The sequence below is a fragment of the Pongo abelii genome, chromosome 12 (genome assembly GCF_028885655.2).
Source record: "Pongo abelii isolate AG06213 chromosome 12, NHGRI_mPonAbe1-v2.0_pri, whole genome shotgun sequence".
NCBI classification, from domain to species: Eukaryota; Metazoa; Chordata; class Mammalia; order Primates; family Hominidae; genus Pongo; species Pongo abelii.
This window is the reverse complement of record NC_071997.2, coordinates 57,320,169-57,332,117: the sequence shown is the minus strand read 5'-3', so window position 1 is coordinate 57,332,117 and position 11,949 is coordinate 57,320,169. Positions and strand designations below refer to the sequence as shown.

Here is an 11,949-nt window from a genome sequence, read left to right as displayed (position 1 = left end):
TGAATTTGGTCCAGATTTCGCTGCCTCCTTGGCACCCTCTTCCGCGATGCTGGGCCCTCCAGGGCCAGGCCTCCCTCGGACACGTGCCCTCGTTAGCCTTGGAGTATAGTATGAACACTCTGTTTTGACTGAGGCTCTCTTGCCAGCCTGGTCTAGATTTCTCCCCTCACCAGTCCGGCACAGGCACCAATGGGAGGTGCCTGGGCTCCACAGGCCCTACGGGGCCAGAGGGTCGCCGGTGGCGTCAACCAAGTGCACGACAGCCCACGGGTGGCTAGGCGCGCGGGAAGAGCCGGAGCCCGACCCCCGCCCACCGCGTTTCCTGGCAGCGCCCTGCCGCGTAGGGGCGGAGCCGCGCGCCTACACAGGGTGTGGCCTCCAGCCCGCGCGGGAAAGGGCCTGCGCCGCATGCGCGCGCACAGTCGGCGGCCGCGGGCAGCACGCTCAAGGCCGGGATGGCGGCGGCGGCGGCAGCAGGAAGCGGGACGCCCCGAGAGGAGGACGGACCTGCTGGGGAGGCAGCGACCTCGCAGCCCCAGGCCCCAACGAGTGCGCCTGGGGCTCGTCTCTCGAGGTTGCCTCTAGCGCGAGTGAAGGCCTTGGTGAAGGCGGATCCCGACGTGACGCTAGCGGGACAGGAAGCCATCTTCATTCTGGCACGAGCCGCGGTGCGGCTGCAGCGCGAGGGCACGCGGGCGTGGGGGAGGTGGAGTGCGGGGCGGGGCCTTGGGGCTTCCCGCGGGCGGGGCTTAGGGCGGCGTGGGCCGGGTTTTGAGATGTGGGCGTGGACCCGGAAGGCGGAGGAAAGGGGCCGGGGACCTATGCGAGTTGTCTGTTTTGTTAACACTCCTCTCTCTTGTTGAGGACCTGGATAGTGAGTGACTTTAATTTGTATCTCCAGGACCTGGTACAGAACTTGTAGGAGTCTTTAGTGAATGCGGGAGAATACTGGGAAGAGGGTAGCGGAATGGATCTTCATGAAGTCCAGGACAGTCTTAGCTTCCAGAATATTTTCTTGCCCCGAGCCTTTCTTCTCCCTTTCTGCCCCCACCCACAAACTGGAGCCCTCACCTCCTCAGTGTGCTAGAACCCATTACTAAAACTTTGCTTTTTTGCTTCACAGGAACTGTTTGTGGAGACCATTGCAAAAGATGCCTACTGTTGCGCTCAGCAGGGAAAAAGGAAAACCCTTCAGAGGAGAGACTTGGGTAGAGTGGCACTGCAGTGTCTGGGGACAGACAAGGGAGGGCTGAGCTGGTTTCCCCTTGCGCAGGTTGAGAAGACGTCACTCTGATCTGAGAGGTGCCACAGCGTTTCTCCCCAGGATGGTTTCTATTGGCCACAGTGCCAGGAAGCCCTACCTGTAGACTGTAGAGGCTGTCTACTTGGGGTGGCGGGGCAGTGTGTGAAGGTGTCTGGGATTGCCATAGCGGACTGGGTCTCTTCATACCTTCTGCCAAATTGCACCAGAAAAAGATATTTCTTTTTCACCTAGCAACTGGGGATTTGATTTCTGACTCTTGTCTGGCTGGTAACCCTCACCTGTGTAAGATTTCATATACTGTATTCTCACGCACCCTGCGTCTATTGCTACGTTCTTCTCTGATAACTTTAAGAGCAAAGCGAATAAATAATTTAGGTGTAATTTAGGAGGCCCCCAGCCCCCGCATTGAATGGTATTTGCCTACACTTTTCTTAGTCTTCTAGGGAGACAGCTAATATATATAAGAGTTGCTGGTAGAGTAGATATGGATCTCAAGGCAGCAAGGGACGCATCTTATAAATGCCCTCATTTGCCCAAAGCCTCATGTCCTTCACTGCAGATTGTGCCGTTTTCTGACTGACGTCAGCATGGCTGAAGTTAGTCAGGTGTCTCTTTGCCTTGTGTTTCAGATAATGCAATAGAAGCTGTGGATGAATTTGCTTTTCTGGAAGGTGAGTTCTCTCTCAGTGGGCAATCATTTCCGTCTGTCTTTTGCATGTTGATGTGAAATTCAAAACCGCATAAAACGGATGCCTGCTTCTTGTTTGTGTAGGGATAATTCTTTCTCCGTACGTGCTATTAGGATAGAAAAAAGTAACTTGCTAAACCTAGTGAGGTTCAGTTTTCTCCCTTGGGGAATTAAAACTTCTACCTGAAAATTGCTAACCATAAAGAAATAGGAGGGAATATAAAGATCCCAGTGGAATTAGATGAATTCGGAAGTTCGATTCCTACCTTGATCGCCATCCCTAGATATCAGGCTTGCCCCTCTTATCATATTAGAGATCAGAAACGATTGTCAGCATTTAAAGGGTCACCGCTTGTTCTTTTTTCTTCAACAGTCTGTGTGAAGTGATTATTTTGCTGCAATAAGACTTGTCTGTATTTTTAGGAGTCATGGATTAACTTGTCTACTAACAAACTTTTGTTATTAAAAAAGAAAATATTTGAAATACCTAATTTTAGCTTCCTTGCCTCAGAGCGATTTCTGCTACTTAATTCTTAAATCTGATAAGCTTATTCTTCACTACACGTATATAGTCATGTGCTGCATAATAACTTTTTGGTCAGCCATGGACTGCTTACATGAGGGTGGTTCCATCAGATTATAATGGAGCTGAAAAATTCCTTTTGCCCAGTGAGGTAGTGGTCATAACATCCTAATGAAATACATTACCTTTTCTATGTTTAGATATGTTTAAATACACTTGTCATCATGTTACAGTTGCCTACAGTATTCAGTACAGTAACATGCTGTTCAAGTTTGTAACAGCAATAGTTACACCTTGTAGACTATACCATCTAGCTTTGTGTAAGTACCCTCTGTGGTGTTCACACAGTGGTGAAATCGCCTGAAGATGTGATGCATTTCTCAGGATGTATCCTTGTTGTTGAGCGACACATGTATTTTGATTGAATAGTTTAGCAAAAGCCATGTATCCTCATTTCATTCTCCCAGGGTGTTCTCATTACCTCCTCCAAGTCTTATTACCTTTAGAAATATCTTGATTTATTCCACTCTTTTTTACTCCTTTGTTCTGCATCTCCATGTCAACCTAGGCCCCTGGTCGTTTTGATAGATATTTTTTAAATGTCTTATTAGATACACTACCATGGCCAGCTTCATGCCTAGACTTTTGAGCATTCTTTTAATTTGCGGATTTTTCTTCAGCCTCTCTTTCCACCTGCTCATTTTTCTTAAAATTAACTTTTGTTAGTCCTACCTAAGGCAGGCACTCCTTGTGACAGACTTTCTGTAAGTTCTCCAGTCAAAAATGTTTGGAGCCTACTTTACCTCTTCATTTTTAATTACCAACTTTTCAAAGACATGAGTGATACGATCAGATTTGTATTTTAAGTACACAACATTGCTGCCCTGGGGAAAATAAACTGGAGGGTACTAGGAGTAGAAGTGGGGCGGTCTTATGTAGTTTTCCACTCTAGCCTCTATCACAGCATAGTGCTTAGCTTGGATTTTTAATAAATGGCCATTTATTGAATGATTGCTGTGTTTGTTTTCATCCTCTGCTTTCATCCTCATTTATCTCTATAATTGAATCCCTTTGCTGTGTCCTACATTGGTAGGTCTGAATGTTAGCCATCATAGCCCCTGTGGATTCAGTTTGCATTATATTATTTTTTACTTGGTAAAATAAATGTTCTTATGTCCTTAGACGTGTATGGTCTAAGTAAATACATTTTTTTTCGTTTTTATAAGTAATACATATCCATACTTGAAAATCAAATAGCTACCTAATGGCTTATAATGAAGTACAGGTGCTGTCCATCCACTGTTTTGTTTGTGTTTTGAGCTTTTCTGGTGGTTACATTTATTTCTAACTAATATGCTTACCCATTGATTTGTCAGCTGTAGACGGTATGTATTGACTTCCTGCTGTGATAAATGAAGATTTGGCTAACCTGTAGAACCCCATAAATCCCCTCCTGCCTTTCTGATTTTTGGTAGTTGTATCACTAGTTTTAGTTTCTTTACCTTTACAGTTTATATACCATACTAGGATGTCTTTGGTTGTTGTTGTGTCCAATTTTTAATGTATTCCTTGATTCCCCAGTTTGTAAAGTATGACTATTAGTTCACATATCCCTTTTCCCTTTCTAGTTCACATCTAGCTCTCAATTTGTGTTGTCTAGTAATTTGACATTGTCAAAGCTAATAACATTTATATCTTATCACAATTAAATCTTCCATGCTTTATCTCTGGTTGATTGTAGAAGTTGAAAACTAGGACTGTAAACAGTCTTTCTCTACCTTCTCTCTGTCCCTTAATTCCTCATTCAGGTCCCCTCCCTGCAAACAACTGCTAACTAGTTTTCTTCTGTAATCTGGATATTTTATGCAAATATGTTTGTATGTGTATATGTATATTCTTTTTCTAAGTCTTATGAAATACAACATATGTAAAGTGTGTGCTGTAAATGTAAAGTCAATAAGTGATAAAATGAACACCCTCGTAACCACCATCTTGGCCAAGAGATAGGGTATTGTCAGCCCCCAGAAGTCCCACATATATTCATTCTTCATCATACCTATTCTCATCCCCTTTCCAGACATTACTGTTTCCTAACTTTTTTGGTAATTACTTCCTTTTCTTTATAGCTTACTATATAAGCATGCATCCCTGAACACTAAGGTTTTGTTTTGTTTTGTTGAACTCTCTGCAAATGGAACCAAACCATATGCATTTGTTGGTCAACATCTGTCACACAACTGTTTTCTTTAAGTTAACACATTTACGAGATTCATCTGTGTGATTGCACATAACTCGTTTGTTCGTGTTCCTTGCTATATGACAGTACCACAATTGAACTATTTTAATGTTGATATTTGGGAAACCTTATTTTTCCTATTATAAACAATTTGCTGTGAACAATCTTGTACATATTTCTCTAGGGTGGATGTATATGTGTGTATAAAATATATAATACTGTTGAGACCTAGGCTATAGAGAGTATTCCTATCTCCATCTTTGGCAGGTACTGCTGAACTTCCTGTATTCCAATTCACATTCCTACCAGCAGTGCATGATAATTCCCATTGCTTCTCATTCTTACCCACACTTGGTATTACCAGAGTTTTTTTATTTTTGACAAGCTGTTATTGAATGTAAGTGATAGTTGCATGTGGTGCTAATTCGTATTGCCCTGATTGTGGGTGACATTGGGCATCTTTTCATATACATGCCCATTTTTTTTTGAGGGGTGTCTCCTATTTTTCTGTTAGCTATTTTTGTCCTTTTTCTAATTGATTTATAAAAATGCTTGCTGTATTTTATTTCATTTTTATTTATTATTTTTTTGACATGGAGTCTTGCTTTGTCATCCAGGCTGGAATGCAGTGGCATGATCTCTGCTCACTGCAACCCCCCCTCCCACGTTCAAGAGATTCTCACGTAATGGGGACTATAGGCATGTACCACCACGCCTGGCTAATTGTGGCATTTTTTTGGTAGAGATGGAGTTTCACTGTGTTGGCCAGGCTGGTCTTGAACTCCTGACCTCAAGTAATCTGCCTGCCTCCGCCTTCCAAAGTGCTGGGATTACAGGTGTGAGCCACTGCGCCCAGCTGTGCTTGTTATATTTTAGATATGAATCTTTTTTAGTATATGAGAAGTATCTTTTCCTGCCTTTTCACTCCTTAAAAGGTTGTCTTTTGATACGCATTAAAAGATGAAGGTAATCAAATGTATCAGTTTTTTTCCTTATAACTAATGCTATTTGTGTTCATTTTAGAAAATATTCCCTACTGTATGGTCATGAAGACATTCTGTATATGCTAAAATCTTTATAGTTTTGTCTTTCATAACAGTGGAGTTGAATTTTTGTGTATTGGGTTGGGGGTCCAGTCTCATTTGTTTCTTCATATTTAGATATCTGCTTGTCCATGTCATTATCTTACTGCTTTGCAGCACTACCTATCAATCAAGGCTGTTTCTGGCCTTTCTGTTCTCTTCCATTGATCTATTTGTATCTCTTTTCCATTGATGGGTATTCTCACATCAGTACTATACTGTCTCAGTTATGGTAGCTTTATCTGAGAGAGCAGATCTTCCCACCTTGTTTTTTTCTAAGTATCTTTGCTATTTTTGAATCTTTGCATTTTCATGTACATTTTAGAATCTGTCAAATTCCACAAAAAGGGATATTAATTGGGATTGTATTGAATTTATAAATTACTGTAGGGAAGAAACGATATCTTTACAATAGTGAACCTTCCAGTTTATAAATATGGTCTACTTTAACATTTATTAATATTTAGTTTTTAATAAATTATTTTACCTGAAGAAATCTTGATGTATTTTGTTAAATGTTGTTCTCTAGGTACTTAATATTTTTGATGCTATTGTTAATGGTATCTTTCTAAAGAAAATTTTATTTTCCAAATATTGCTGTATTTAGAAATATAATTGATTTTATGTTAATTTTGCAACTAGCATCTTTTTTAGCTGTTATTCTTAATTCTTTTACTTAAAAATTTTGTTTTGATGTAGTTCTTAATAATTTGAATGACATATCTGTTGATTTTTGAATTTCTTTAATTACATAGTAGTATATCATCTGCCAATAATAATAATTTTGTGAAGTTCTTTCCAATCCTTATCTTTATATATTTTTTTCTTGCCCTACTGAACTGGCTAGAATCTCTAGTACAGTGTTGCATGGAAGTGGTAAGAGCAGGCATTTTTGACTTCCAAGGGAAAGCTTTCAGTATTTACCTAGTAATTATGCTTACTGTAGATTTTATGTAGATTTTTTTAACAGATTATGAATGCTGCATCCCTGTTTATAAAAGAGATTAGTATTTTTTTCATACTGTGTGTGAGCTTCATACAATTCATTGGCAATTATACACTTTTTATCTATTTTTATTTTTATTTTTTTGGTGGGGGATGGAGTCTCACTCTGTTGCCCAGGGTGGAGTACAGTGGCACAATCTCAGCTCATTGCAACCTCCACCTCCTGGGTTCAAGTGATTCTCCTGCCTCAGCCTCTCGAGTAGCTGGGATTACAGGCTTGCACCACCACACCCCGATAATTTTTGTATTTTTAGTAGAGATGGGCTTTTGCCATGTTGGTCAGGCTGGTCTTGAACTCCTGACCTCAGGTGATCCACCCGCCTCAGCCTCCCAAAGTGTTGGGATTACAGGCGTGAGCCACTGCGCCTGGCCCACTTTTTATCTTATCTATTCTCTGGAAAACTTATTGTAAGTTTGGAATTATTTTGTTTTTGAATATTTGATGGAATTCAGTGATGCTGTTAGAGGGGTTGCAATGCCAAATTTGGTTATTGTATAATTTAGATTTTCTGTGTTCTTACTGAATTTCTTCTGTCTGCTTATTTTACCAGTTTCAAAGAGTTGTGTGTTAAAAGTCTACTGCTATGATTATGGACTATTTCTACTTATATTTCTGGGTCTATTCTTTCATTATATATTGTGAAACCATGTGATTAGATATATACAAATTTAATGTTGTTATATATTGTTGGTGATTGAGCCTTTTATATTTGTAAATTGGCTATTGTTATTTCTAACTGCTTTGTGCCCTAAAGTCTATTTTGTTTAATATTATTAAAGCTTATCAGCTTTCTTTAGTTAGTATTTGCATGGTACAGATTTTTGTAAATCTTTTAATTTTTATCTTTCCATATATATGTGAACAGAATTTAACTGGATTATTTTCCTAAATTCAGACAGTCTGTGTCTATAACTGGAACACATCATTCATTTATGTTTAATGTAATTGGTCATATCTATGAGTTTGAATTCTATTGTCTTATTTTGTCCTGCTTTCTATTTGCTTGTTTTATGTTTTGTTTTTTTTCATCTCAATTTTTGGCCTTCTCTTGGATTATTATTTGATTTTTTTTCCTGTATCAGCTTGGAAGTTATATACTCTATTTCTATTCTTTTAGTGATTATCAGTTACTATGTAAGTCCTTAATTTATCAAAGCCTATTTAGTACCTTTCCCCTCATTCTCAACAAATTGAGGTCTCAGGATCCATTAACTCAATTTTCAAATTCCTTGTCTCCTAATTTATGTGCTGTTATTGTCATGTATTTTTGTTTTGTCTTTGACAATCTATGTAAGGCATTTTTATTCCTGTATTATGCAGTCAATGATATATGGATTTATTCACATACTATCTTTGCTTTTCTTTCCTTTGTGTATTATTGTTATTATTATTTTTGAGACAGTTTCATTTTGTCACCCAGGCTGGAGTGCAGTGGTGCAATGTCAGCTCACTGCAACCTCTGCCTCCTGGGTTCAAGTGATTCTTATGTCTCAGCCTCCCGAGTAGCTGGAATTACAGGCATGCACCACCATGCCTGGCTAGTTTTTTTTTGTAGTTTTAGTAGAGATGGGGTTTCACCATGTTGACCAGGCTAGTCTCAAACTCCTGACCTCAAGTCATCTGCCTGCCTTGGACTCCCAAAGTGCTGGGATTACAGGCATGAGCTGCTGTGCTTGGCCTCCTTTCTGTATTTCTGATCCTCCATTTGTGATCATTTTCTTTCTTCCTGAAATGAATCATTTAGAACTTCATTTAGTATGGTCTGGTAACTGACTCTCATTTTTTTCTTATGAAAATGCCTTGAATTTCATTGTTGGAGGATAATTTGTTGAATATAAATTCTAGGTGGAAAGTTATTTTCTTTTAGCACATTGAAGCTATCAGTTTACTGTTTTTTTTTTTTTTTTTGGCTTCTATGTTTTCTATAGAGAAATCACCTGTTTGTAATTCTTTTGAAGCTAGTTTATCCTTTTTGTTTTTTGTCTGCTTTTAAGATTTTCACTTTGATTTTCTGTGGTTTCACTCTGATGTATAGAGGTGTGGATTTCTTTTTATGTAGTTTGTTTGAGCTTCTTGAATCTGTGGATTAATGTCTTTCATCTGTCCTGGAAAATTCTTAGCCAGTGTCTCTTCAGCTATTGGCTCTGCTTTATTCTTTCCTGTATCTCTCTCTGGGATTCCCATTAAATATATGTAAAAACTCAATCATAATTTTGCCTCTCTAGTATGCATTCTGTGTAATTTTTTCTGATCTTCCAGTTTATTCTCTCCATTTGTCTCATTTCCTTTAAACTATTTTTTTTTTTTTTTTTAGTTTCAGTTTTTGTATTTTTCAGTACTATGAGTTCTGTTTGGTTCCTTTCCAAATCTGTTGTCTTTTTTTTTAGCCTAATAAAGTATCAAACAATTTTTGTGAGTACTTTTTGTTGTTCTTATTTTCTGCAGGTATTTTGAAGCTTGTCTTTTAGTTCTGTAAACATAGTAAACACAGTTGTTTTATAGTCAATGTTCCATCCAATATATGATCTAATATTCAAAGCCTTTTGAGTTTTTTGTTTGCTAGTCTGTGCCGAATCTAACATCCATAGTCTCTTGAGACTGTCTTTTTGTTTGTTGTTTCTGTTGGTACCGTCACATGGCCTTTTATCCCCCATATGCCTATCTTTGGATAATGGTTATTGTCTTTAAAAAGTATTTGTTAGATAATTTGAGGCCGTATGGTGATACTTTCTCCAAAGAAGGTTTCCATTTGCTCCTGAAACCACCTACAGCCATTATCAGTGCAGGACTTCTGAATCCAGATCTAAGACTTGAAGGTTTCTGGACTATCATACCGATATGAACTCAGGCTGCAGGCCTGTGAAGGGGCACTGATTAAATTCCAGTTCGTCCTTACTCTGAGGGGGCAGACTTTTGGGCTCTAGCTTAAAAAAGATGAGTGTCAGACTTCCTTACTTGGGTAGACTCAGGGATTTGACTCTTGGTTCCCTCAGCCTACCCAAATAACTGCCCAGTTTCTCAGCTTTTTCAGATTGGCAAATGTCGTAGCATTGGAGGCTGGGTTTGTTTTGTGTTCTTACCGTCTCTAGATTTCACATTTGCTTTTTCTTGATGTCTCTTCAATTCCTGAAGATTTCCTTTTCTTATATATTTTATTTAGCTTTCTCAGTTGATCTCAAGAGGAACTTGCCATTATGAAAAGCACCTCTATTTTTTTTTTTTTAAATTAGAAGTGTTTTTGCTTTGTTTTTCTTATGTTTTTATTTTCCCTGTATTATCTAGGTCATTAAAAAAAGTTTTGGTCTCATTTCAACTGTGTAGACTTTCTTCAGATACCTGGTGATTTTCATTCTATTTAAGAATAAGGGAATAAGGCTGTTTGGTAACTGTGTGTGTGTATGGGATGAGGGGGTGGTTGTTGCCTGGCAGCTTTGCTTTAGGGTGAACGGGTGGGACCAGATGTTATCCTGGGTGACCCTGAGGGTATGAATGCAGAATGCTTTACTGTGGGAAGCTGGCAGTTTTAGAGGCTGTTCTAGTTTCTCCATATAGTTCATTTGGTTCTTTAGAAGAGAGCCCTGTGATCTTTGGTTTTTTTTTCCAAGTTGGGTTTAAATGCCTGTCTTCTGGTTGTGCTGCCTGTGGGGAGGGTTGTGGGGAGATAGGGGCAACTGGTTGTCATACAGACCCTCTGGTCATTAACCCATTTTCATCTCACATCACCATTCCTGGTGGCTTGAGCCTGGAGCTTCCTCATGGTTCTTTTAGGCATATGGGCCTCCTCTTCTGCTGCAGCCCCTCTGTGTTCATTCTAGGCTCCTTTTTCCTCTGCTCTATTTATAAGCATACTTTGATCAGGTTTCTGTTACTCAGTTTTTTGTTGAAATCCATTAACTGCCAATGGGCCCCTATTTGTTGTAGATTTACACTTTTTAAACTTTTTTACCTTTTGAATGGAATCTTGGATGGGAGGGCATACATACTTGTGGGCCCAGTCCCCCATCTGGAACTGAAACTTATTAAAAAGATTATAAACTCTTTAATTAGAGAGTTTACTGCATTTATTTTGTATTATTCCTTTCTTATATGGTCTTCATCAATGTTCATTAACTAACACAACGACTTCTTAGCCCTTTTCCCACTTCTAATTCTAGCTCTTCAGACTAGTATGCTTAATTCCTAACTGCCTACCATCTGTAATGACATGTTTTTCCCTGGGGATATTTTGGATAGATCATCCTCAAAATTAGTATTTTGGTCTTAGAGAACTGCTGCCAATACCGGAGCCTCTTCTGCATTAACTTTGCCCAGCTTGTTACACTAATCCAGCTTCTGAGGTCCCCTGATATACTCATTGCTCTTTGTATGTTTAGGTACTTTAGATTGATTGCTGAGCGGGGCAGTTTTGTGAGCCTTCATCTGAAGCCTTCAGTTCACCCCTCTTCACAGGCCTCAGCTTTGAAGAATGGAGTCTTTGCACTTACACACACTCTTCCTGTTCTGCCTTGACCTATGCCGGGATAAGCAGAGATCTCATCAATTAGCTCTTCTCTGCAAGGTCTTCCACTACTTCTGTCTGTCTTCCATATCAAGCCTGGATGCAGCTGCTGCTGCTTAGAGCAGAGATGAAGAAAGTGTTCTGCATAAGTGGCTTCCTGAATGATGAGGGCCAGAATAAAGGTTTTCGATCAACCTCAGTCTGGTGTGTTTTATAATCTCGCTTTTGTTCCTACCCTGTGACTGGAGAGTCACCATACCTGGTCACAGACCTTCCTGATCTTCCGTGCCAGCCATTCTAACCTGCAGTCCTTTCATTAATTTTGTTCTTTTGTGTTTCCAGCACATCACCAGAAAGTGGTTCCAGAATTTATGGAACACCACTTGCCCTCAGGAGTTCAAATAAATATGGTCCTAGATTGAAAGCCAGTTAAATTTTTTTTAAGTTTTATTTATTGACATATCCACATACTCTATATTTCACCAATTTAAAGTGTATTTAGTATATTCACAAATAGGTACACCAATCACCACAGTCGATTTTAGAACATTTTCATATGAATGGAATCATGTAACAATGTGGTCTATTGTGTCTGGGTTTTTTCACTTTGATAATGTTTTTAAGGATTATCCATGCTGTATAGCATGTACTA

The 11,949-nt window shown here is 39.4% G+C and overlaps 1 protein-coding gene across 3 annotated transcripts; it reads left to right on the top strand.

Annotated features, from left to right (window-relative positions):
- The first annotated feature begins 355 nt into the window (after positions 1-355).
- POLE4 (DNA polymerase epsilon 4, accessory subunit) lies at positions 356-11,496 on the top strand. 3 transcript variants are annotated; one of them, XM_002811857.6, is made up of 4 exons: positions 356-668; positions 1,124-1,208; positions 1,894-1,935; positions 11,173-11,496. In XM_002811857.6, exons 1-4 carry the CDS (start codon positions 456-458, stop codon positions 11,184-11,186), a joined length of 354 nt encoding a protein of 117 aa, XP_002811903.1. In that variant the 5' UTR covers positions 356-455; the 3' UTR covers positions 11,187-11,496. The 3 variants fall into 3 exon arrangements, 2 of the variants coding, with proteins under 2 accessions (XP_002811903.1, XP_009235423.2); XR_010136269.1 differs by having other exon boundaries at positions 410-668; positions 1,124-1,302; XM_009237148.4 differs by having other exon boundaries at positions 410-668; positions 11,249-11,496.
- Positions 11,497-11,949: the final 453 nt, after the last annotated feature.

Bases quoted from the DNA above. Each gene is read 5' to 3' on its own strand.
- POLE4 (XM_009237148.4), top strand. From the start codon at position 456: ATGGCGGCGGCGGCGGCAGCAGGAAGCGGGACGCCCCGAGAGGAGGAC. The intron at 669-1,123 runs GTGCGGCTGCAG...TTTGCTTCACAG, and splicing joins TCATTCTGGCACGAGCCGCG to GAACTGTTTGTGGAGACCAT. The intron at 1,209-1,893 runs GTAGAGTGGCAC...CTTGTGTTTCAG, and splicing joins CCTTCAGAGGAGAGACTTGG to ATAATGCAATAGAAGCTGTG.